This window comes from Trifolium pratense, linkage group LG5, assembly GCF_020283565.1.
Source record: "Trifolium pratense cultivar HEN17-A07 linkage group LG5, ARS_RC_1.1, whole genome shotgun sequence".
In the NCBI taxonomy this organism is placed as follows: domain Eukaryota; kingdom Viridiplantae; phylum Streptophyta; class Magnoliopsida; order Fabales; family Fabaceae; genus Trifolium; species Trifolium pratense.
The window spans coordinates 51,665,069-51,691,923 of record NC_060063.1 but is presented as its reverse complement, the minus strand read 5'-3'; the positions used below and the strand labels follow the sequence as shown (position 1 = coordinate 51,691,923).

General features: G+C 32.0%; 3 protein-coding genes across 3 annotated transcripts; all 3 read right to left on the bottom strand.

The window, feature by feature from the left end:
* Positions 1–326: 326 nt before the first annotated feature.
* On the bottom strand, positions 327–3,857 carry LOC123885338 (protein MODIFYING WALL LIGNIN-1-like). The gene is made up of 3 exons (XM_045934611.1): positions 3,148–3,857; positions 2,150–2,382; positions 327–838 (listed from the first exon to the last, which is right to left on the bottom strand). The coding sequence occupies exons 1-3, from the start codon at positions 3,289–3,291 to the stop codon at positions 451–453; spliced, it is 765 nt and encodes a 254-aa protein (XP_045790567.1). The 5' UTR covers positions 3,292–3,857; the 3' UTR covers positions 327–450.
* Positions 3,858–4,943: 1,086 nt separating this feature from the next.
* Positions 4,944–7,337, bottom strand: LOC123887518. The gene is made up of 3 exons (XM_045936844.1): positions 6,949–7,337; positions 6,323–6,573; positions 4,944–5,582 (listed from the first exon to the last, which is right to left on the bottom strand). The coding sequence occupies exons 1-3, from the start codon at positions 7,093–7,095 to the stop codon at positions 5,192–5,194; spliced, it is 789 nt and encodes a 262-aa protein (XP_045792800.1). The 5' UTR covers positions 7,096–7,337; the 3' UTR covers positions 4,944–5,191.
* A 9,376-nt stretch (positions 7,338–16,713) lies between these two features.
* Positions 16,714–22,625, bottom strand: LOC123885023 (protein FAR1-RELATED SEQUENCE 11-like). The gene is made up of 4 exons (XM_045934250.1): positions 22,420–22,625; positions 20,061–21,084; positions 17,846–18,289; positions 16,714–17,766 (listed from the first exon to the last, which is right to left on the bottom strand). Exons 2-4 carry the CDS (start codon positions 21,036–21,038, stop codon positions 16,900–16,902), a joined length of 2,289 nt encoding a protein of 762 aa, XP_045790206.1. The 5' UTR covers positions 21,039–21,084; positions 22,420–22,625; the 3' UTR covers positions 16,714–16,899.
* Positions 22,626–26,855: the final 4,230 nt, after the last annotated feature.

Sequence of the window (26,855 nt, the reverse complement as noted above, 5' to 3'; positions counted from 1 at the left end):
ACATACAAAAACCCAATATTTTCTATTTTTTTTTTGAAGAAGTTAAATTAGCCCACCCAAATTGGCGCCAGAGAGAATCGAACCTCAGACCTCAAGAGGAGCATACTCCCAGGTCTCAAGCCAATACCAATGCACCAACCCAAGTGGGTTCCCAATATTTTCTAATTATATACACAATCAAATTAATTTTTTACTCTAGTTAGGAGAGGACCTCCTATATCATTCAAAAGATCTTTAGATTAGTTGGTTGCATCTCTAGCTAATACATAACATATCAATGATGTCTATAACACATGCTTACTTTTCTAATTATATACACAATCAAATTAATTTTTTACTCTCGTTAATGTAAAATTGTAAATGTAATTTTGTCATATACTTCATTCTCCATGTACTTTGAAATTTTGATCCATTTTACCCAACCAAAGATCAAACCATTTATCTACAAATTTATACAAAGGTATAACTTTTATTAAAAGGAGTTGGAAACACATATAATAGTAGTTGATCATTTTGACTCTCTATTGTTGTAGGATTCTCTCTTGCAACTGATGTGATATGCCTTTGCAGCGATCTTGGTGTAGAAGCATATAAGGTAGATGCTGCTAGAACTTCTCTTCTATAAATTTCTACCTCTAAAATTCTTTGTGCACGAAGTGTTGTTAGGTATAAACCAACAATTAAAAAAATTGTAGTCAAAGAAAGCACTCCAGCGGCTGAGAACAACCCTTCTTTCATTGTGTAGCAATCTGTTCTTGGCTTAGACCAATTTTTTAAATGGCCTGATTCCACAATAAGTCCTACCAACAATAAAATCTGCGCAACCGCAAAACAAATCCTACAACATAGCAAAAGAAATGTTAAAGTGCATTTACACCGTCCAACACATATCTGTCAAACGAGATGACACCAACACAAAATTTTATTAAGTGAGATGTCAATATGTCAATGTTAGTATAATGTTCAAAGTTTGTTTGTGTCCTTGGTTTTAAGTTAAAAAAAATTATATTTTTATTGACTGTTGAGCTAGTTGCAGAGAGACAAAAATTCGGTTACAAAGAATTACTCACATAATCTCATAATAATATAAATATGTTGTGTTTGAAATTTAGATTTAAAATTGGAAGCAATTTAATACCGGTAACTAAAGGTAAAAATACTAAGATATTACTTTAAACCTTTAAAATATAAAATTTACTAAATAAAAAATCTCATATTATGTTCCCAAAATAGTCTCATACTATATTATTTTCAAAACAAGAATTAATAAATATCACCTAAATTAATATTATCTTAATAAAAATTTAAACGAATTATCTTTATTATCAATTGTAAATGAATTATTGAACAAATTTGATTACATGAGTTATAAATGATCTTTGTATTTTAAATGTCAGAAATGTAAAATTTAAACAAAATTTAATAATTTTATTAAAATATTATTACAAGAGCTTTAAAAAAAAACTTCATGTTAACATTTGTTTTAAGCCCAACAGATATGGTGGGCTGAACCTATATAGAGGGTGATTTAGAAAGGAATTTTCTTTTGTCACCCTACTCAATTTCTTGCATGCCCTATAAATTTATAAAAATATCCATGTCCGTTACTTAGAAAGTGGAACATCTTACCAACTTTGTTTTTTATAAAATGTCCATTACTTAAGTAGTAGAAGAGTATAAATAGAAACCATAGGGCGTGAGAAATAAGTAGGGTATCAGAAGGCTATCTCATTTAGAAATTGATGTTTTTATTCTTTGCATTAATATGATTTGGAAATCATTGTTTTTAGAAAAGAAAAAATCACTTTATATTATTGGACTAGGATATCATAATTAGAACTAAAATTGATTTTATAAGATCGATTTTATTTAAAAGTGAGTTGAATATAAAATAGTTTATGATTGAATACTGACACATGAACACTTAATTTCCTAGGTGTTCGTATTTCATATTTTTATCCCCGATTTCTCTTTACTAAAAGAAAAAATCCTTTATTTCTCTGTTTTCTATAAATTGGCCTTTAAACCTTCTACTCTATCTATATAACTATATAAAATTATTAGACTTTCTCAAAATTTACAAGAAAAAATGTGAACAAGGAATTAAATATTTTGTAATAAATGAAGAACAAATTATGTTTCTTCTTACCAAGTTGTAATGTAGAAAACACCAGGCAATGTTAAGGACTTGGCAAAAGGAGAATCAGGATCCAAGTTAAGCAATGAAGGTGATGATTTATTCACTTCAATCAACATGTAAGCATGCTCCATAACCAAGGCAATTGCTAGTCCAACAATGGCAGAAGCAGCACAAAGCAAAGGCACTTTCCCATTCCCATTGTAAACACATTCAGATTTATCTTTTCCATCGATCCATGTCAACTATATATTATGTAGGTTAGAATATAAGAAAATATATTTAGTATTTTTTTAGAAGAATGCTAACAAGTATTTTGAAGCATTTTTAATGAATTAAATATAATAGTATTCGGATAAAGATTTCCTGCAGTTATTTAGTATAAATTTTAATAAATAAAAAAAATATCGAGAGATATATTTGATGTGAAAAAAAAACAAAAAATATTCTAAATAATACTATTAGTATTTTTATCAAAAATTGTGTAGTCAATTTTTTTTTTTTTTATCAAAAAAAAAACCTTCATTTTTATTTTCGTGTATTTAGTATGATCCATATATTTATACTAAACATATTTTTTTATATTCTAATTCTAGCAATATAAACCGCACCAAATTACATTAAACTTCATGAAAATTTATTGCACCTCTCTATCTTTTTACCGTAGTTCAGTAGTATGAGTTAAAAAGTTGAAAGAGTATTTAAAAGTAGGTCCAAAATTTGATTGGTTGACAAATTTATGGACTTGGATTACATGTAACTCAATGTCGCAACAATTGATTTTAACGGTCTGAACTTAATTTAATATGGTGGAGATTATTTAATTATAATTTAGTGAAGCTATATTGTCAGCCGTCCGATCTCAAATTAACAATTAAGATTAATTAATGCGTGAAACTGCAGATAGGTTTTTTTAATTGCAGTGGATCGATGTCCCAAATTTTCCCTCTCTAACAAATTGAATACTATTAACATTTACTTATAGAAAAAACATAATACAAAAATTGTACCTTAGAACGTGTAGCTTCTGCTTTGAGACAAAGGATGAAACATAATAAGCCTAATAGAATTGTGATAACAAAAAAAGCTCCTCTTATGCAACTCAAATTTGTTTTACTTGTTCTTGGTTCAAGGTCTGCATGAGTAACGGCCATTTTCTCTCTATGACCTTCTATTTAGGACTGTTCATTCAAAACCGCGAATCGAACACAACTGCCAAACCGTACCGAACCGAAGTTCTATTTGTTGGAGCTCACACAAGAGAGTGAGTGTGTGAGAGAGAGAAACAAAATTCCTAAGACTTAAAAGAAGAAGAGGGAATGGAACTTTAGTTCCAATGGTATAAATAAGAAAATAAAGGAAGTTGCTTAAAGGCCAAGATTCAAACCGTGTGAAATTTTATACTAAGAATACTAAAAGTGCTATTTGTAAGTTTATCTTTGTAAAGTTTGTGATGTTATGACTTATGAGTGATGAAGATAAAGATAGTGCTAATGTTTTTATGACAAAGTAAGTACGTTTACATGTACACTTTCACTCATATAGTTGAGTGTGTCATTCAGTTAATTCTGTTTTTTTTAGTCACTAGTTGTTGGGTTGGGTGGAGTTCACTCCCCAAGTGGGACACACCAATTGTAGAAAGGAAAAAAGAGAGAAAAGGAATAACAAACAAAGAACAAATGTGTGTGTTTTGTTGATTTTGGGCTTTGACCCATAAGCCCATGTCTTGTTCACACGTGAAGACAAGGGGAAGAGAGAAGGGGGTTGATCATTTTCCCAATTTCCATTTTTACCCTTGAATATAAATTTCGGAACGTAGTTTTCAAATTTTTTTCTTTGAATAAAAACTTCGGAACGTGTTGTTTTCCAAATTTGAACTAGAGAAACTTCAAAAAAACTTCGGAAAACACATTCCGGAATTTTTTCAAGGGCAAAAACAGAAATTCGAGGGAGAGAAAAGAGATGTTGGTGTGGGGGGAAGAGAAAAATCGAAAAGAGATTCTGGGTGAACACTCTATACACTGCTTATGTGGATAATTTTAATAAGTACATAAATAATGTTTAATATAAAAAATTAATAAACATTATTTATGAATCTATAAAAAATTGTCCACATCAACAGATGTACAAACACATATCTCAATAAGACGTGTACTGAAGAATTCAATTGCAAAAAGCAACACTATAGCAACGAATCAAAGAAAACACGGACTGAATAAAAAAGAAAGAATGTTGCGACGAGAGACAGAGATTTTGAGCTTCTAGGTGATAAAGAGTAGCAGAGAAACAATGCTTTGATCTGTAACTTGAGTTTGTGTTTTTTATCACTTAGTTAATTTTTACTAGTAATTTAAAATTTTCTCTTAGTTTACCAATTTGTGCGTGGAAGTTGTGTTGTCTAATTGATTTCACTTTGGTGATGGATATTATGAACACTCCGGTACACATGTGCATATATACCAGTACATATTCATATAATATGTATGCCAAAGAATTCACTTATTATTATTTCTCGGAAGACTTATATATACCATTATTATTTTTTTGGTAGATATTCCATTATTTATTCATAGTAGAAGATTAATTTCTACTATTCATAGTCACAAATTCACATCACCATGAATCCTACTTTCTCATTTGCAACCTTATCAAAATTGTACCTATCAAATGTGTGGACGTGTGGTTGATCTAGAATTTGTATTTAACCCCTTTTTTGACCATGTTTTTTTGTTGTGTTATGTGCTTATGTCGACCAAAATGAATAGTATATCGCACCAATTGAAAAGAAACACAACCATCACAAATATTTTCTAAAATTCAGAACTATTAACAATTAGCTCGTGGCCACAAATAAAAGAAAATCTTAAAGTGATCATATCAATGAAATAATAATCACAAATTATTACATTATATACACAATTAAATGATTTTTTTTTACTCTATAGTTAGTGTAAAACTATAAATGTAATTTTGTCACACACTCCGGTATCCCTTAAAAATTTGGGCCATTTGGCCAAACCAAAGGATCAAATATTTAAACTATACTCTATAAATTTATACAAAAGTATAGCTTTTATTAAAAGGAGTTGGAAAAACGGATAATAATAATTCATCATTTTGATTCTCTATTGTTGTAGGGTTCTCTCTTGCAACGGTTGCGATATGTCTTTGAGGTGATCTTGGCGGAGAAGTATAGTAGGTAGAAGCTTCTAGAACTTCTCTTCGAACAATTGCTAACTTCTCTGACATTCTTTGTGCACAAAGTGCCGTTAGGTATAAACCAGCCGCTAAGAAGACTGTTGTTAAAGAAAACACTCCGGCAGCCGAGAACAAACCTTCTTTAATTGAATAGCAACCCGTTCTTGGCTTAGACCAATTTTTTAAATGGCCTGATTCTACACTAAGTCCTGCCAATAATAAAACTTCCGCAACTGCAAAACAAATCCTATAACATACAAAAAGTATTAGATTTTTTGTAGTATCGATATTTTAAACTGAAAGTGTATCTAATGTCTGACACATCGACACAACACTAATACTTGTTAGTAATAGCTAGGTTCAAATCGTGTTTAATGTTTGTGTCTATCTCTGTGTTGTGCACTAATATATAAAACACAAATGTTAGTATATAAAATGTTCGATTTGTTCTCTACCAACAAAAAAAAAAGTTTAATTTGTCTCGATAAATATTTTTAAAATATCAACTTTTTAATTTTTTTTAATAATATATAACTAAAATTAATGATCAAAATTGTCTATTGTCAAATAGTCTATTGTTAATAATATATAACTAAAAATATTCTTAATGATCAAAATTGTCTATTGTCACTCATTTTTGTTAACAAATTTAGCCAACTCCACACTGTATAAATTGGGACATTTATTTTGGGACGAAAGAAGTATTAAAGTTTTTTGTTTTTTTTACACAAAGGAGTATTAAAGTTAAGACTTCAATTAATGATCTAATGATGGGACCATGCAATCAACACATGTTCTTTCTTCTCTTTGATCAATGATCACCTCTCTTTATCTGAGTTTCAACATATTGGCCCTTATATATATCAATTAAGCACTTAGTAAAAACTTTCTCAAATTTTCACATAAAACATGAACAAGAAAACTTAATTTTTTGTAACAAATAAAGAACAAGGCAACAAAAATATTTAATTAATATATTTATCTTACCAAGTTGAAATGAAGAAAAAACCAGCCAACCATGTTAAGGACTTAGCAGAAGGAGAATCAGGATCCCAATTAATTAAAGAAGGTGATGATTTACTCACTGCTATCAACATGTATGTATGCTCCATAACCAAAGCTATTGCTAATCCAACAAAAGCAGAAGCAGCACATAACAAAGGTACTTTCCCATTTCCATTATAAACACATTCAGATTTTCTTCCCTTTTCTTTTCCATCTCTATTTATCCATGTCACCTATCATATAAATTAAATTAAACTAAACTAAATTAAATTAAACTTGATGAAAATTTTATGCACCTTTTGGTGGTATTATGGTAATTAATTGCCAATTGTTAGTATTTTTATTTTTAAATTTTTATAATTTAACGAATCGAAGCGACAACAGCCAAATACCAGAAGATTGAATTGTGTTAGTTTTCTAATTTGTAAACATAACAAATGAAAAAATTGTCCACGAAAGTGTAGCCCAGCAGCATAAGGATGCTGAAAAAAATACTAAGACATAAGAAGTAGGTTCGGAGTTTGATCTCTGCTAACAATTTTTTGTTTTCTATGATAAATTAATTACTAACATTTGTCTATAAAAAAAATACAATAATAAAATCGTACCTCGGAACGCGTGGCTTCGGCTATGAGACATAAGATGAAACAGAACCAGCCTAATAAAATTGTGACAACCATAAGAAAAGCTCCTGTTTTGCTACTCAAATCAGTTTTACTTCTTTTTGGTTCAAGGTCTGCATGTGTAATTGCCATTTACAATGACCCTTTTGGTTTTTTTGGGCTTAGAGAGATTATTCTTAAAGGAAAAAAGAAGAAGAGGGAGTGAAATTTTTAGTTATCTAATGGAATGAATATGAAAAAAGAAGGAAGAGTAATTCTAGAATTGCTTGGAGCAAAGGTTGCTTAAAGGCCAAAGATTCTAAAATTTTATAGTGAGTAGTACCATAGGTGTTTTTGTTAATTAGCACCATAAGTTTATTTTTGTGAATTGTGATGTTATAAGTGATGAAAACAAAGGTATTGCTAATGTTTTATGACAAAGCAAACACGTGTAAATGATGACACTTCCATTCATAAAAGTTGAGTGTGACTTTCAGTTAAATTTCAGTTTTTTATCTACTGATTTACTTATTTGGATTAAGTCCAAGTTAGAGCTTACTCAATCAGTAAATTTGAATCATCTGGTTAAGATTATATAGTTTAAATTTAAGGTTAAATTTTAATTATTTATAAATATAAATTTCGTTCAGATTTTAAATTTACACTGTTTTATTTTAACTTGACTGTTCATATATATATATATCCGACTACATTACGATCATTATTTTATGACTACATACAACCTCAATCCACAACCGTTGATATTTGACTACATGATCCATGTTCTCGTCAACCATTCATCCTAACATCTTAAACTTTTAGTCAGCACGGACTCACAAATAATTTTATAAGGCATGTCTAATTTATTAATTTCAGCGATTAACTTAAACAATCATTTAACCGAGCTACAATTTAAATTTAACGACCGAAATTTGTCTGAATAATGGACAATTATAATGAATTCGACTTGTTGCTTTTTTGGTACATTATTCGAGGCTAAACATGGGTCATATAGTCAAATATTAATGGTTGAATCATGGTGTAATTTATATTTAACAACAAATATTTAAAGGGTCAAACGTCAGACCTCCTTTATCACTTCTCATCGATCCTCAGCTCAGGCATTAGGTCATTCTTTTATCTCAAAAAAAAAAAAAAATTGAATTGTATCCTATAATTATATTCATTTCTAATTCCAGATTTTTGTTTTTGTCTTTCTGACTCTCCTGCTAGAAAGGAAATGAGAATACTTGATGAGTAAGACTTTCTAAACATGGAAGGAGAAATCCAAGGTAAAAGAAAAGGAATAAAAATAGTTAAATATTAGAAATAGAATGAATTCTCTGCTTCATACTTGGGGCAAAGCATTGTATAAGAGATGAACGGTTGTTATTATTCTCTAGAGTTTGAATATTCTTCTCCAAAGCTCTAAAAAGTGTTACCTCAAAAAAAAAAAAAAAGTGTTATTCTGAGGTGAAAAAGTGAAGAAGAATGAGGACAAAAAATAGCCACAATAGACACTATGGCAATGGATTGACAAAAAATTATAATAATTGACAATTTAAAATTTTATATTCATATGATGTGCATGCCCTTGGTCTTTAATAATTGATATATTTTAAAATATTTTATCTATCTACCTAATTAGCTTTTCTACTTCTTCATGTCTTATTTGAAATAAATTTAAAAATATCTTTTTTTATTTAAGGAAAATTGAAAAACAACTTATCACCCCAAATAATTTAATGAACTAATATAAAACAATATTTTTTTCTTATGTAAATTATGTATATTTTACGTGGCAAAAATTAATGTCTTAAACTTTGTAAGATTTAAATACACGTTAAACCTTTCCTAAAATTTTTTTTTTCGGCTTTTCACCACCAGTTGAATCTGGTTCGGGGGTCAGTTCTGACATCAAGTGGTTCCAGCCCCCTCCCGATCGCAGTTGTGGGGGATCGAACCGCGGTCCTCCCTACCAAGTTCAGCACCAATCACCACTGAACCAACTAACGATTGGTAACCTTTCCTAAAATTTTAATGCTGTTATATATTCAAATTAAAAATTGAACTTAATTTTAAGTAAACAAGCTAACCATTTAAGTTCATTTCAAACTTGAGAATTGTTCTAAATTAAGATGTTGGATCCACCTAATCTTGTTCATATGTCATAGATATACTAGTTGTCTTGTCCCAACACAATTTGTACGGGCCATTTACAAGCAACATTTATCTTTAAAAATCAGAAAATGCAATCTGTGTCATTTCACTTTGTCTAATAAGATATGGTTAGTTATACACTCACTAGTTCAATTTGTACTACTGTACTTAGCTTTTTTCAAAAAATATAGGTAATAATTATCTAACAGAAATTATTAAATGGAGTTGTGATGATCATACAAAAACTCTAGAGTTAGCTAACAAATCAAAGAGGTTGGCAACCAATCATTGATGCTCTGCGTGGAAGACTACTCTCCTAGCAAAACCGATTCATTAGTTTTGGATTTATTATTGAATTATTATAATACTATATTAAACTCTCTCCTAATTTGATCATTTTATTACATGGATTAAAATAAGATAAATGAAATAAAGAGAATGACGTTAGTTTATTTTATGTTTTTTTTTTACACACAGTTTATTTTGTTTAATCCATTGATTTATTGAGGAAGAAAGTTATGATAATTTGGAGTTTGACCGTAAAATAAGTAAAATTTAGTTAAAAATAGTTTTACTTAAAAATTAAACTCTAAAAATTATAAAAAAATAAATATTACTACTCAGCCGCACAGTCTTCATATTCTTTTTTTCTTCTTTTGGTTTATCAATTAGAGAGGGGTGGTTTATGATCAATTTTGATTTGAAATCACCTCTCTTGATAGTTTTTTATTTCTTTTTATTTAAATAAGTGATATTAATTTTTAGGTTTCATTTGAGTTTTCTTAGAGTTTTTTTTTTATTTTTTATTTGGTCCCATCGTAATACGATGTTTGTTTTCAATTCCTGTCTTAGTACTGGTGTTTGTTTTTGTTCAAATTTGCAAGTTTGCTTCGATCCAATTTCAGTACAGATTTAATGACTTTAGCGTCGTCAACGTTGCAAATCTGGATGCATGACTATTCCGAACATTTGAATTTTGTCACATCAATTGTACGCAGGTTTTGTCATTGACATTAGAGCATTTTGTGCTATTAACTCGGATGCTTGAGCTTGTTCCCAGATTTATCCTTATTAGTTTTTAGCGAAATTGAATATGTAATGATTTTGATCGATGTATTCCTTATAAATTTGAATGAATGAATATTGTTGTTTTTTGAGTAAAAAAATAATCAAACATTTGAACTCTAAATCTTCCTAAAAATTCATATTTAGTGAAATTTATTAATCATTTAAGCGCATAAAATGATGATTTTATTTACTACTGATGTATTCAATTATGATAAGTATAAAATAAAAAATAATAACTTGAGAATAATACATAGGATAAAATTGAAAAATAAACGATTGAAATTGTATTGACAACGAAAGCCAAAAGAAAATTTAGACTATTTTTTTGAATGTGACAATTATGAGGAGGGTTATATTGACTCAAAGAGTAATTTTTAAGAGTTACTCCACATCTCCACCCTTGATTTTGTTTAAATCTAATGGACTAAAATTAATTCTCATTAATAATGATGGACTTCATCTTCCCCAATTATGTCTCATCACATTTATGATTTTTTTTTTTGACAGTTTTATAGTTTCCTTTTATTATACTCAATATTCATTAATTCTTTCCTTAATCATATTTTTTATACCACAATTAATAATTATTAAAATAAGAAAATAAGAAGCAATATCCACATATTCTTTCGAATCTCATGTGCATTGTGCAAGAATGATTTCTTAACCATGAAAGCAAAAAGAATGTGTCAAGTGACAATATTAAATCTCTCTATAAATAACAAGTTGAATTTGTTGATTTTTTTAACTGATTGAATTTGTTGATGATTTTATATAGGGACATGTAAACATTATCAAGAATGTCAAGTGTCATTCCTTAAGATTAATTGTAATCTTATATATACTAAACCTAACCCTAAAGAAGAATATGTCAAGAACCTTTCTCTTCTACTTCCTGACGATTTTGATCTAGAGACCTATGTTGTTCCTTAATTGATAGAATAAAAGAAAAGGAAAGTATTAATTTTGACAAAGAGGGAAACATAATGTTGTGAAGAATAATTAGTGAAGATGAGGTCTATGATTATTATTGAAAATTAAATTTAGTCCATTAGATCTAAACAAAATCAAGGGTGGAGATGTGAAGTAACTCTTTAAAGTTACTCTTGGAGTCAATATAACCCTCCTCGACAATTATATATGTCAATCGGGCGGATATTTTTAATGGTTTTTTCTAATATACTCCTTGATAATTTGAGATATATTATCTAACAATTAATGAGAAAAAACTAGATCTATATGAAATAAAAGTTGGTTACACGTTAGTTATAGGTATCACATGTAAATCTATTTATGTGACATGTTCATATTAGTTGTTGGATAAATACCCCAAATTATTAAGAGGTGGAGCAGGCTCACCATTTTTATTTTATTAGAGTTGGTGATGACTCTAATTAGGTCTTTCTCTATGTGCATATTTGGGAGTTAGTCAGTACAGGAGAATCATTCCATCAAAATTAGACAATTTAATTTTTAAAGCTGAATTTTAATTATTTATATGTAAAAATTTTGAATTTCAAAATTAGATTGTCCGATCTTAATCTAACAATCCATATATGTCTCCTTCACTGTAATCACTACTCCAATCCAGTGTTTTAAAAATCGGACCGGACATGCGGATCGTCCATGTTGTTGGACCGGCGAGAACCGGAAAAATCGTCCATGTTGTTGATTACACGTGTTTTTTTTTCTTCACCAAAAACGTCATCATTTTGTAATTTTATTTTTTTTGTCGAGAACTCGTTTTGTTATTGTTAATATTTTTTTTAAAAAAAAACATACGGTAGCATCGTTCATAAGTCATAAAGAAGCAAAAATTAGAAAGTTGAACCTAGCACAGTAGCCACATCGTCGTCGTCATAGAAGATCTGTCTTCTCCGCAACTCCAATGTTCGTCATAGCAGATCGTCTTATTAGAAGAAATTAATAAGAACAAAGGAGGTGAAGATTAGAACTATAACATAGATTTAATCCTGTAATTTTAGAGTCAAAATTCTCTATTTCATGATTATGTTATTAATTTTCTCATAAGTTTTAATGATATATGCTTGTAGGAATAAAAATAGCAGCAACATATAAGGTAGAAGTGAAAAAGAAATTTTGGAGAAGTAGAAGAAGATGAGGAGGTAGGCGGTTGACAACACAATGGTAACTAGGGTTGTTTCGATTGATAGTCTCATTTAAGAGATTATTTAAGAGATGAGTATTGGGATGTTACTTGTTTAACCCATATATTATTTTTTGAAGCAAAGCCCATCTACATGTTAAAAGAGGCTTTGGCTAAAATGAAAGAGTAAAACAAGTGGTGCATGGTGCACCAGTTGTCAATAACTCTAACGAATACGAATTTTATAAAATTCATCGTTGGATAGAAAGTTTATATCGTATAGATCATCCATATAAATTTTTAAAAAAATTGAAAATCATTTGATATGTTATTGAGACTCATCAAAATTAACGGTTTATGAATTTTATTACATACCGTTAATTTTGATAGGTCTCAATAACACATCAAATGATTTTCAATTTTTTTAAAAAATTTATATGGATGATCTATAAGATATAAACTTTCTATCCAACAGTGAATTTTGTAAAATTTGTATTCGTTCTCGGGTTATTGATAATTGTTAAAAAAAATTCTCTAGTAATAAAAATATGATTTTTTCTAATCTACTCATTCATAATTTGAGGGTATTTACCCTTTAATATAAAATAAAACTACATATAAAGAGAGATATAACCACAAGTGTTTGAGTAGGTGTTTACTTGAGTTAAGAACACATTTTATACTTGTACATCCTTGATAGATTTCCAAGTTTTCACAAAACTTTATAATTTTATTTGTTATTTATAATGTAGTAAACAATTTTTTTTTGAAATGTATTTAATTTGGTGAAGATAATTTTTTTTTTTGTTTGACAAATTTTGGTAAAGATAAATAAATGCCAAAATACGTCAATCATATGTCTTGTAGTAATGTATTATTTTCTAAGTGGTCTATTTCGTTTGTCCTTTGGTCCTAAATCTTTGGTATATGTATGATTTTTCTCCAACATCATATAACCAATTGAGGTTGAGTTTTGGATTGGTTAGTTTCTCATAGAGTTGTAAATTAAAGTTCAATTCGTAGTTAAAAGAAATACGTACTACTAGAATGTAATTAAAAAAAATAATACTCACATAATCACACACAATTGTCTTAAAAAAAAATTACTCACAGATATTCGCAAATAAAATCCTCTACGAACTTAGGATAAATAGTTTCTCAGATACATGTAGGGGTGGCAAAATGGGCCGGGCCCGTCGGGCCGACCCGTTTGACCCACCATTTTGGCGGGTCGGGCTGAGGTTTTCGGCTCGCTACTTTAAGGTGGCCCGCCCCCGCCTAACTTGCCTAAAAAACGGGGCGGGGCGGGTTAGCCGTGCTTTTTAATTTTTTATATTTTTTTTACTTTTATTGAAAATTGGGCTTGGAATGAGGAGCCAAAATTTCAATCCAGTAATATTTTTCTCTCATATAAAACTTCACGTTTCTTTTTTTGCCAAAATTAGGGTTGTTTGTTTCAATCATTAATTTCATCCGTCGTCATGCTCCCTTTATGCTAGTATTTATCCTTTTATTTTATATTGTAATGAATTACTTATTAACTTAGTTGATGTTTCTGTTAGTTTAATTAAGAGTAATTGTAAGTGTTAGTTTAATTAAGAGTAATTGTAAGAAATTACTTATTAACTTAATTAATGTTTCTATTAGTTTAATTATCCCTATTCTCTGCTGCAATCTTCTCTCAACTCTTAATTATCCATATTTTCTGTTAGTTTAAAAATAGGAGGTAAGAATGTTGGAACAAAATTTATTTAAAAATGTTTGCCCCTAAATCTATTAAGGTTTTGACGATAACAAAATATTAATATACAATTGGAAATACTAAAAATTTATTTTAAGTGTGCAGAACTCAGTTTCAGACAAGCTCTGAAGAAAGCTCAGAAGTTAAGTTCTCAGAAGTTCGCAAGAACTCAGAAGATAAGAATCTTCAGAAGTTACATGCATCAGAGGATGAAGACATCAGAACTTGCTAAAGTCTGAAGTGAATCAAACTCTGATGTATATCTTGGATTGTGTGAAGATTCGTATTTGAAGGTCAACTCCTTTACCAATGAAGAAAAGGACCTCTCAACCATGATCAGAACAGCTACTTACATTTTTGTCTGTCCACAAGGGAGAACGTGACTTATCTGACTCCTTAGCTGAATAAGGAAAGTCTTCTCTGCACATGGTCAAAGTTACTGAAACTCTTACTCTGTTTTGGAAACGACCAAACTGCATCAAGACAAGTTGCTTGAAGACAAAAGGTTATCTTCAACAACGGTCATCTTTGCAACGACTCTTTCTTAGTCCTATATATACTAGAAGAATCAGTTTGCAAGAGATTATCAAAAATCAACAATTACAACACGCGCTCGAACATTTTCATACTTACGAATACAAGCTCTGAACCTCTGAACAAGTGTTTTTCACTCTTAGTCCAAATACTTTGTACTCACTGTATTTGATCTTTAAGGTTCTCTTAAGAGCAGTTGTATTTTATTCAACGAACTTATTTACTTTGTTTGTTTGAGAAGTCTCTTGCTTGTGTGCTTGAGCATTGTGGTGAAGTCTCTTGCTTGTGTGCTTGAGTAATTGTAATCTTGTGTGATTATAGTGAAATCCCTTGGAAGTGCAAGGGCACTTGACTACTCTCGTTTTGTGAGAGGAACCAGTATAAATTGGTTGTGTGTTTTTCTCTCTCTCTGATCTTGTTATTATTTGTATTGTTTATCCGCTGCTAACTTAGTTAAGTTAAGAACTTTGAAAAAGTTTTAACTTGGTTAAAACACAATTCAACCCCCCCCCCCCCCCCCCCCCCCCCCCCCTTCTTGTGTTTTCACACCTTCAAAGAATTTTAAGGAATTGTGAAGTTATAATTCAACCTGTTTTTTTTTTTTATAAGAATATAATTCAACCTGTTTAACTTCACAATCTTCTCTCAATGCAATCTGCTAGTTTTTTTTTTTTTAATATCAACTAGGAGGTAAAAATTGTGAAGTTATAATTCAAACTAATAAAAATAAAAATAAAAGTATTTGGCGGGCCAGCCCGCCAACTCGCCAATAAACGGGCGGGTTTGAGTAGTTGAACCCGGACACCTAAGTTGCCCCGCCTCACCCCGCCTCGCTTTTGGACGGGCTTAAACGGGGCGGGCCTAAACGGGGCGGGCATGCCCACTTTGCCACCCCTAGATACATGTAAGTAAAATAAACGAATATTTCAACCGTCCATTTTTACACGAGTAATTAACAAGACAGCATATAATAATTCATATTTTACAAGTAAGAGTGATTCCTTTTGCACCCCATTAACTTCTTTGCTATCCAACACATATTCTCTTTGCTTGTGATGCATGAAAAGTGTCTATGAAACCATCTTAAAAAGCCTAACATCTTTGTTCTTTCTTAATCATATTTAATTGGTTCTATTCTTCATTTATATGTTCCAAAACCAAAATCATGGCTTCAGAGAAAGCCTCTTCTTCTAACCAAGGAATCTCTTCAGAAAAAATTTCTGACACAAATGTCACAAATAAATCCAATGTGGGGAAAGAACTAGCAAAGAGAGCTATATTGAGATCTCATCTAAGAAAAAATGGAAGAAGAAAATTTGCAAGTAATAACAATGTCAAATTGTTGCCTAGTAGGTTAAGTAAAGCTTCTTTGGGAGATCAAGATTCTTCAGAATGAACTTATATAGGTATGGCAATGTCCAAAATGTATAATTCTATATTGTAATAAGGCGCCGAAAATGCTTGTGTATTATATAACTCGTAACATGTAATAATGTGTATATAATTCTATATCGGTTATTTTAAATTTAGCAGTGAAACTCACACACTTCGTCTATGTATATATAGGCATATAGCAGTAATCAGTATTCATTTGCAACAAATCGAGTAATATTTAGTCCTACCCAAGGATCGATATGTATATATGTACACATCAATTTTTTTGTAAAATAGCTTAGAATATAGTATTATGATATAATTGATCAATTATTGAATGAAGAAAATGAATTATTACTAGTATCTATGAGGGTCTATTTTAGAGGTCAGAGTTAAATTCAAAGAAAAATTATAGAAATTATCACTGGAATCCCAGTTATTGTATTTCCATTCTTAAAATACTTTTAACAACTACTCTATAAGTGGTCTAGATAATTCAATTTTGTACAAAAGCTCCAAAAAGAGCTCATGTTATAACTTATTCAAATAGTTTTTTTTTTTTTTTTTGACTTTCACCGCAAGTTTAATCTGGTTCGGGGGTCAGTTCTAGCATCAAGTGGTTTCAGCCCCTTCCCGATCGTACTTGTGTCACCTAATGTAATTGTAAAAACTTTCAGACGCAAATTTTCATCAAAACAGAATATTAACTTACCTAGAATAACTTCACATCTGAGCTTCTAGGAATATGTTTTTCTATAAGCTCGTCTAAATAAACTTATCCAAACAAGACTTCTGAATGACCACAAAATTAATATAAATAGGATTGAAATATTTTCACAAGAGTGTTAGACAATTTGTGTATCACTGAATTGGAGAAAACAAATGGAGGTAAGAAAATAAACATTACAATAAAAATGCATTTATGAAACCCCTGAAAAAATGCATTTACTTTGTACACCTAGTTACTTCTACCGACTTACTGCATATACCCTAATGCATCTTCATTTATATTATCATCTGCCATTATTGAGCAATCAGATTCATCATGTCCATATTGTCCACATAATGGTGCTGAGAACTGCCTACATTTTCTACTGAGATCAACTCCGTCTCTTGCCCTTCTATCCTTTAACTTGCCTAAAGCCATAGAATCATGAGTATTTGCAATTGTAAAACCATGAATCATTTCGTCAGTATCTTCTACCTCTGGCGGTATCAATGAATCTGATGCATAATTAAATGTAATGTCATTTACCCCGTGTGATGATCGGGGAAGAGTTTTGATACGTGATAGCACCATGGAAACTTGGTCACAAGCAACATCAAGGCGTTCATCAGTTTCAACGGATTCCATTAGAAGTGTTGAAACCAATGATTCCAAAAATTGTATCCTTTCAGGCTGATCCCTGCTAGTTGTACCCTGAAAATGGTTAAGAGAAGACGAACCAATGCTTCGCCAACGGACTGGTAAATATTGATCCGGGATGTGAAAACAGTTATTAGTTGACATGACTCGTAGGACATGTTTACATAAGATGCCTGAAAACTCAAACAGATGGCAGGTGCAGCTGATGTGCTCTTGACAAGGAAGCCAAAGCACTTTGCAACCTCCATCAGTCTGAGAGTGGTGTCTGACCTGGAAAACACCTTCATCAACCAGAAATGATGCATATTGTGGTGCCGAAACTAGCTCTTCTTGAAGTTTGCTCAAGGCATAAGGAGTAAGTATAGTGGCAGCATGGGATTCTATAGGTGAACCTGTTTTGAGGCACACTTTCTGCATTTTCCTTTGCATCTTTTGCTTTGGTCCGGCTCGGTCATTAAAATCAACAATATCAGCCACCTGAAATAAACGACAGTTAAAATATCGAAATAGCATACCCATAAACAGAACTAAATGAAAGATATTATATATCACAGACTTGCTCTAAAAAGCGATCTGGTTGAGATTGTGCACTCAAGAACCGTTGAATGAAAACATTAATGGACTCGGTCTGACATGTACTGGTTAATCCTGCAAAGAAGTATCGTCTCAAGAATGGTAAAGCCCAAAATGTCCTTAATGAGTATAGGCTAATAATATGTTTATTTGCATGGAGTCCATATTTATTGACCATTAGCCTCCAGCCTTCTTCGAAATCATCCACCATTTCCAAATTGTAGAGCCGATGGAACTCAGCTTTCCACAAGTCATATTGTGATCCAAGAAGTATAGAAAACCAGTCAGAGAACTTGGAAAGAATATGCCATATACAAAACGCGTGTTTACTTTCAGGCATTTCAACAGCAATAGCGTCTTTCAGCCACGTGTTGTGATCCGTCAGTATTGTTTGTGGAGCTTTTCCTTTCATGAAGCCCAAGAAAGCCTGCATAATGTCAATAAGATGAAATGTCAAATCAATCAGACCTCGTAAACATAAACATCATATGAAGAAAAATTTTCTCAACAAGAATAATGCTAGCAACACACTCCAACACACTCTTTAACAAACACACTCCAACACACTCTCTTTTATTGGTTGAAATTCACATGGGTCCCATAAAAAAATGTGGACCCATATAACTTTTATGGGACCCATATAAATTTTAACCAATAGAAGAGAGTGTGTTAGAGTGTGTTTGTTAAAGAATGTTTTGCTAGCACTCCTCTTCTGTACAAATACTGGTGCAAAAACATCAGTCTACTGATTTCATATTAAGAAAAAAAATTAGACACATATTTTTGCTTCCTAGGGAATGCTTAGATTCAATAGACAAGAGATTATTCTTTCAGTCAGATTCACGATCCCATGCTCCGATTACTCAAGTCCTTTCCTCACGAACCAAGACATTTTTAAGAAATCACACGTTTAAGGAGCAAAGGATCACATTTTTCAAATAAACAAAGAATACAGAAATTTTTGTGGTTTTGGTATTTAGGGTTTTACTGATGTTAAGGAATTATTAAACATAGAAACTTTTAATAGTAAAATACACGCATTAATTACTTAGACAATCCTAGTATAGCATTAAATACTTTTTTCTTAAAACCCAAATATTTATTAGGCAAAATTGCACCTGTGCTTCTTTAGGTTATTTTATTGTAGCAGATTAGTCCTTAATTTTTTTTTTCCAGAGTTGATCCTTAACTCTCATAATGTGCACGCCATTGGCCTGTTTTACCTCTTCTGTTTCAAAAACATCTATGTGACAGTTACAAGTCTGATGTGGATTAAACGGCGTCGACATGGCTTCCCCATTTCACCTTCTCCAAAAAAAATGAAACCCTAGAAATCAAACGGAAGATGAAAAGCTACAATAGTTTGTCTAGAAAGCTATAATTGAATCCCTAGAAATATGGCGCCATTCGTCCTGGAAACCACAACCCATCACAGCTTGTGTGATCAATTTCATCAAAAGCTGTATTATCGAGTGTAAAATTGTGACCAACTGTCTCAATACAAGTCTAAAACCAGCAAAAGTCCATTATTTAAGATCAAAACTTTGCTGTTCCTAAAGTTATAAAAGTCCTTTTGAATTAAAGTTGCAAAAAAAAATTTGGCAAACAGATAACTAATTAGCAAAGGCTTGCAATGCCTGAAAGGGAACCATGGCCTGCAAACACAAAAAATTGACGAGTGAATTGAGTGAGAGTGGGAACGAAGGGGGATAGATGATGCAGTGAAGTGTACTTTATAGTCTTCCATGTAGTCACATCAAAGGAGAAGAACCCTTTTGGGAGCCTGGTGTGGTGACAGGGGAAGAAAGAAGATAATATGTGGAAAAACCAAAAATAAGGAAGGTGAAATGAGGATGCAACGTCGACGCCGTTTAATCAATATCAGACCCGTAACAGCTAGATAGGAATTTTTTTAACGAGAATTGTAGAAAAGGTAAACGGCATATACGTTATGATCTGATACAATAAAATAACTTAAGGACCACATGAACAATTTCTCCTAATTATCTATATGTTATTATTGAAAAAGGAAACTAAATGAAAAGAACAATACCATCATATTTTATCGAAGAAAACTATCAATAGCTAGTACTATGGCAGGTTTGGCATAACAATTCAAAGCCTACACCAAATAGCAAGCAAACAAGAAGTAAAGATGGTCAAGTTGAAGTTGCAACATCATACAGTTATTATCATACCTTTAAGGCCCATGAAAAAGACAGCATATTTTCATCACGTAGAAGTGCACAACTAAAGCAACATAGCATTCCATTATTGTCCACTCCAAGCCAAATTCCCAACAGCATATCATAAGCTTCTACTCGGTACGTTGTATCAAAAACCACAGCATCACCAAATACCTCGTATGATTGAATTGATGAGCCGTAGGACCATGCGATGTACTCAAGCCTGTTATTACTATCTATCTTGAATTCATACTTGAAGTTGTGATTTTCATCCTTTAATCTCTTACACATAGCAATCAGATCAATAGCATCATTATCTTTATCCACATTTCTGAAAGATTGCAACAAGTTTCTCACATCTATCTCTGTAAAAGGAAGACAACCAAGTTTGATGCCTTTCTCTAGCTCCATTAATCTTAGCATTTGCCTGACTGACATTCCAGCTTTAGCAAATATGCATATGCGGCTCTTATCATCAGGAGATATCGGACAGTGTGATGGAAGAAGATGCACCTCATTGGATTTTAACAACTCGTGATTGTGGATATTTCTAAAACCAGTAACACGCCATTCAGGAACATCAAAATCTACCCTTTTCACTATCCGCATGTATGCTTGGCAACCACAGCGAGATGATTTACGGTTCCTTTGCGCCTTCCCCCCTCCCCCATCTTCAGAAGGTTTATTCTGGGGAAATCCGCCGCGATGGCAAGTAAAATCCCTCCTTGTAACTCCTCGGCCAACCCCATCTTTCCCTCGGGTGCGGTGTCGTCTAATAGAAAAGCCAAATTGTTTAGCAAAACTGCAATAAAACTCATAAGCAGCTTCTTGAGAGACAAATCTCTGACCAATAAAAGGAACAAGGTTAACAGAAGTTTGTCTTGACAAGATTGTTTCCTCTGGTGTTTCCTCAACAGTGCCAATGTCATCCTGAGACAAATCTGTGCCATTTTCAGATGATTCTAGCACAAGACTGGCTCCTTCTGACATTCTGGTGTCCGTATTAACAGAAAAGTTGGATTACAGATATTTAAACCTGAAAGAAGAGCAATGAGAAATATATCAGCTAAAAAGTGATATCCGACTGAAACATGAATTAACAGGCTTATAGAAGCACTTTCAATGCACAAGTATGCAAAATAAAGAATAGAGAATATAATACTCAGAACTACACTTTCTTTCTTTCGTATGCACGAAATAAAGTATCAGATTACTTGATGACCAAAGAGACAAAGCAAGTCTAGAATGGGATAGCTAACAGATATATTTTAACACACAACACATTAAGTAGTTAGTTAGGATTGACTAGCAAGACTGAGATAGCTAAGGTGGTTGGCTATGAAGTATACAAATCAATGCTTTAAAACTATTTATACAAAACCGAATGGTTCAACCGGTTGAACCATGAACCGGAAAAATCTAATATTCGGTTATTTAAGCTTTTCGACCACAGTTTCATCCCGGTTTAAAGAAATTGAACCATGACCTAATAAAGGCCTTTTGCAGAGAAATTCAGACCCTTGAAGTTCTGCAAGTTTATATCTGTGATTGAGCTTTTCTTTTAATGACTAATAGGTTTTTATATCAGGTCAAACTCATCCTTACAAAATCAGCTCAGAAGGTGAGAAGAGTTCTCTTTGTACACTTTTTTCAATCCATATCTTAATTCAATATAGGTCTTGCCAATAACTAATGAGATACCAAGAACCCATCGAGATGTAATTCATCCCTAGAATTGGAAAGCAAGTATTAGAATTTTGGGTCAGGCCTAACTCAGTCTTCTACACCCACTTATAAAATGACCCGAGTGGCCCCATAGAGATAGTTTGATAGCAAGTGGCCCAACGAATTTTGGATAGACCGTAATACTATATTGGAATTTTGATTCGAGCTTAACTCAACATTACAAAACTGGCTTATAAGATGCAGACTACCCCCACTTATAAACATAGTGTCAAGCCGGGGAGGCCGAGGACTCTTAATGGTCAACAACAGCAAGCAACATCTTATAGAGATAAGAAGCACCCTCCTCCCCAAACTACCCCTCCTTCCCATCTATGAAAAATATAAATTTTCAACCTATGCAACAATAACACATCTATCTAAATTTGAAAAGAAAAACCAATACATTGGGCTCAAGTATTTACTGAGCCCCCTAGGATAAATCGTTCCGGAGAACCCGAGTTTGAAACAATTTTTTGCTAGACTTTACTTATCTCATGACAAAACTCAGAATTTGTTACTTAAATATTTAAAAAAAAATGCAATTTATACTTAAATACTTCATCATATTATAATAGGTTAAGTTAAAATTGATAAAATTAATAAAGTGAGAAATGGGGGCAAAAAAACTCAATTAAAAAGCACAAACCTTGTCACATATCCAATTTGATTCAGTTGAAGTGAGTGTTACTCGAGATCTGCTACGACGCAATTTTGTTCTGCAGCGGTGGCTATGGCGGCCGTAAATCGTTTTCCGGGAAGTTGAGTAGTTCACTGCTGCGTGTGACTCCAGCTTGATGATGTAGATGCTGACTGTGACTGAGTTGCTTTTCTTTTTTTTGTTTATTTTTTCTTATTGAGAAAAAACAAATTATTTTTTAAAATGTTTTTTATTTTTGTTAATGATGGGCCTCTTCAAAAGTAAGTTTATTGGGCTTTGGATTAGATACATAAAGTTGGGAGGTTCTTTTTCTGACAACTTCTTATTACACCCCCTCCCCAAAATATAGGGAGTTTATCAAAACCATGTTTGCTGTAGTTTATGTTAGAAGTCCCACATTGGCTAGAGATATGATAAAGATAGCCTTTATAAGTGTAGTGCAAACCTCAACTCTCAAGCTAGCTTTTGTGGTTGAGTATAGGCCTCTCAAATTCTAATATGGTATTAGAGCCTATCCTAGATCCATTTGTATATGATAAAGATAGCTTTTATAAGTGTAGTGCAAACCTCAACTCTCAAGCTAACTTTTGTGGTTGAGTATAGGCCTCTCAAATTCTAATAGTTTATTTTGACATATTTGAGCATATATCGGAAAAAACCTCATTTGTTAGCTAAGGCGGCTAATTCCTGAACTAGGTGCATCATTTTTTATTCAATTCTTTCTTGAGAATAATTTGATTAATAATATGAGTTAAGTTTATTTGTATGAAACATGACTATTTTAGTTGCAAACATTATACTTAATAAATAAGTTAACGTCATTTAATTCCCAACAAAATGAATTTTGACTTAATTTTTTTGTCAAGTAGCCTAGTGGTATTTTGACTTAATTTTATTTACCTTGTAATCGAACTTTAAATCATCGAAATTCTTTTCTCCTAATTACCAAAAAAATACAAACTTAAAAAATGTCTTACAAGAATTAAAGACTAAATAAAAATATTGAATATTGCTACAAATCAAATTGTGAAAGTCCTCAAAAATGTCGGCAATAAGTTGATAAGGATTGAACTATGCATTTCTTAATGAATGTATTGGGTTAGCCGTCCCCTACCACCATCTTTATATTTCACAATGTGTGTTTGTCGTTTTATTCAAAGAAATTTACGTACAACATGTACATGGTTGATCATGGATATACCTAGCTTTTTTCATACCAAAAATGTTTATTGTGTAGTAAATGTGAAATTAGAACTTGTATATTATTTTAAAAAGGTACGATTGAGCGTATACTAAAAATGAAATAATCTATAAATTTAATATTTTGAGTAAAAATACAATGTGTAATTTACTTATATGTTATTTTTATCCGATATAAATCATCTTATAAACTTTTCTTTTATAACTTAATTAATTGTTGTGATACATTGTTTAGGAAAGTGGAGATCGAATACTTTATAAATGAATGGACCTATAAACTTAATATCTTAAAATTTTGAGTAAAATTGTGATGTCCAATTTACTTGTATGATTATTTTTAAGTCCAATATTGATGATCCTTGTCTGCTCCTCGTGACCTAACACTAACAATTTTTAAATTCTTTTTCTCTACTTCTAGCTCATTATAAATTTACAAATAGTCTTCAACTTTAAAGTTATTGGAAGCCATAAAATACAAAATGTATAATGTCATGTCCTTCTACTACTGCTTGCACTCAAAGGCATCAAACAATATATAAGCGGTGATTGGATGGTATATTGATCGAGAGACAATGTTATTGCCCTTTCAAGCAGGGATATCAAAGATGATTTTGTGCTTTTTCAACAGTAATAATAATTATTATTACAAGCACTTGTAATAGGATTACATTTTTTTTATAAGCAAGATATATTATTACGATATTTACTAAATTTCGTACGTTTTGGATATAGCAAGTCCCTTTTTTTTTTTTTTATATGAAATCCACACTTTGACACCTGAAATTCCATAACGAGTAGATAGGAGTACAAGGGATATTCAATCTCTTACAACTCAAAGCAAGTTATTGTATGCTTTGGAAATAAACTATAGGATCAAAACATCAATCTGAAAAAGAAAAACAAGATTTTCTACCATATCGACCACTAAACTGTTAAGATTTGATAATTCATCTTGAATGTTAGTTTGTTAGATGTTTGAATAAGAGTTAGTTACAACCAACTTGTTAGTTAAAAAGTTTGTTAGTAACTAACTAGGTTAGTTAGGGAATTGGTTAGGCTTTGGGTTAAGCTTGCTTGTTACACAAGCTTCCCTATAAATGCAATTAGTGCATTCATTTGTAATCAATCTTTTGTGGCCCAATAAGGAAGAATAAAATTCTCTATTTTCCCTAAGTTTCATAATCAGTTCATAAGCCAAAATTAATCAAACAAGTTGTTCATCTTGCATAAGACAGCTTTTGCAAAAACTGCTAGTGTGCTCAAGCTCAAGTCTGCGTGCCTGTGAGCTTGCCCGCATCTTGCGCGCGCCTGTGCCTGCATAACCAAGCCTGCTGAGCCTGCTAAGCCTACAACTTGTGTAGGTGAACCAAGCCAATCTTTGCTTCTGCTGCGCCAACAATTGGCATCAAAAGCCTGGTTCAATCACAGGAACAAGAGTGAATTGTGAAGGAATCAAGTGGAGAAACACAAAGTGAGCTGTGTAGATTGATTTCTTGAAGATTCAAGATGAATACCCAAGGTTTTGGTACAAACATTCTGATTCTTGATGGAAAGAATTGGGACAGATGGAGTGCAGTGATGAAGTCCTTATTTGGAGCACAAGAGTGTCTTGAGGTAGTGGTGAATGGATACATGAGTTGGGAGCAAATCCAACTAATAATCAGAGAAACACATACAAAGAAAACAAGAAAAAAGACTGCAAGACTTTATTCTATATCCAGCAGAATTGTGATGCACAACATTTTGAAAAGATTTCAAAATCAACTAAGTCCAAAGAAGCTTGGGATATACTTGAGGGTTACCATGATGGTGGAACCAAGGTCAAGAAGGTGAAATTGCAGGCCTTTAGGAGGCAATATGAGTCTATGGTGATGGAAGAGGATAAAAAAATAAGTGATTTCTTCTCAAAACTTCTTGCACTTGTTCATCAAATGCAAAATTGTGGAGAGACTGACACTGATGAAATGGTAGTAGAGAAAGTGCTCAGATCCTTAACTCTAAACTTTGATAATGTAGTAATAGCTATAGAGTATGTGAAAGATACAGCTACTATGAAAATTGAGGAATTACAAAGTGCTTTGGAAGCACATGAGATTAAAGTCCTCAGTAGAGGTTCAGAAAAGAAAGATCAACAAGCCTTGCAAGCTCAAACCAACAAGAAAGAAGCTAATGGCAAGAATTACAAAAAGAAAGGCAAAGATAAACCAAAGTGGCTTAAAGATCAGAGTTCAAAAACTTATGACAAAGCTGAATCTTCTAAAGGAGGAGGTTTTGCCAAAGGTAAAAACAAAAAGAAGAACTTTGATAAAAGCAAGGTGAAATGCTACAATTGTGAGAAGCTTGGCCACTTTGCAGATGAGTGTTGGTACAAGAAATATCAACAAGAGGCTAATGTGGCAGAAGAAAGTGATGTCAAGTCAGTCTTGATGATGGCTACTATAGGAGATGAATATGAGAAGAATGAAGAATGGTTTCTTGATTCAGGGTGTTCAAATCATATGACACCACATAGAGAATGGTTAACCAATTTTGATGCAAGCAAAAGGTCTAGTATAAAGCTAGCAGATGGTAGAAAACTTGCTGCTGAAGGTATTGATAACATAGTGATCAAAAGCAAGAAGGGAGGCAAAGTGATCATCTCTGAAGTGTTATATGTCCCTGGTATGAATTGCAATCTACTAAGTTTAGGTCAATTGGTGCAAAGAGGGTTCTCTGTGAGCATGGAGGACAATGCACTGAAGCTGTTTGACAAAATGAAGAACTTGGTTTTGATGTGCAACTTGTCAAACAACAGAACCTACATGTGTAAAATCTCAAGTGTAGATATGATGTGCATGTCTACCACAGTGATTGATGAGATTGAAGCACTTTGGCACAAGAGGTATGGACACTTGAACTATAGAAGTCTCAGTGATTTAAATTCTAAGGAATTGGTGTATGGTTTGCCTAAGTTCAAGACAAAGAAGTCCATATGTGAAATATGTGTGAAGAGTAAGCATAGTAGAAAACCTTTTGTAGCTGAAATGCCTAAGAGAGCTAGTGTTGTATTGCAAGTTATTCATAGTGACATCTGTGGTCCATTTGAAGTTGCTTCATTAGGGGGAAGCAAGTATTTCATCACATTTGTTGATGAATATAGCAGAATGATCTGGTTATACACTTTGAAGTTAAAGAGTGAAGCTTTAGAAGTGTTCAAGAAGTTTAAAGTCTTAATTGAAAAAGAA

Excerpts from the sequence above, each read along its gene's own strand:
- LOC123885338 (XM_045934611.1), bottom strand. The coding sequence starts at position 3,291 with ATGGCCGTTACTCATGCAGACCTTGAACCAAGAACAAGTAAAACAAAT. Across the intron at positions 2,383-3,147 it reads CAGAAGCTACACGTTCTAAG|TTGACATGGATCGATGGAAA; the intron begins GTACAATTTTTG and ends CATAATATATAG. Across the intron at positions 839-2,149 it reads GTTTTCTACATTACAACTTG|GATTTGTTTTGCGGTTGCGC; the intron begins GTAAGAAGAAAC and ends GCTATGTTGTAG.
- LOC123887518 (XM_045936844.1), bottom strand. The coding sequence starts at position 7,095 with ATGGCAATTACACATGCAGACCTTGAACCAAAAAGAAGTAAAACTGAT. Across the intron at positions 6,574-6,948 it reads CCGAAGCCACGCGTTCCGAG|GTGACATGGATAAATAGAGA; the intron begins GTACGATTTTAT and ends TTTATATGATAG. Across the intron at positions 5,583-6,322 it reads TTTTTCTTCATTTCAACTTG|GATTTGTTTTGCAGTTGCGG; the intron begins GTAAGATAAATA and ends TGTATGTTATAG.
- LOC123885023 (XM_045934250.1), bottom strand. The coding sequence starts at position 21,038 with ATGTCAGAAGGAGCCAGTCTTGTGCTAGAATCATCTGAAAATGGCACA. Across the intron at positions 18,290-20,060 it reads CTTTTTCATGGGCCTTAAAG|GCTTTCTTGGGCTTCATGAA; the intron begins GTATGATAATAA and ends GACATTATGCAG. Across the intron at positions 17,767-17,845 it reads CAGATCGCTTTTTAGAGCAA|GTGGCTGATATTGTTGATTT; the intron begins GTCTGTGATATA and ends CGTTTATTTCAG.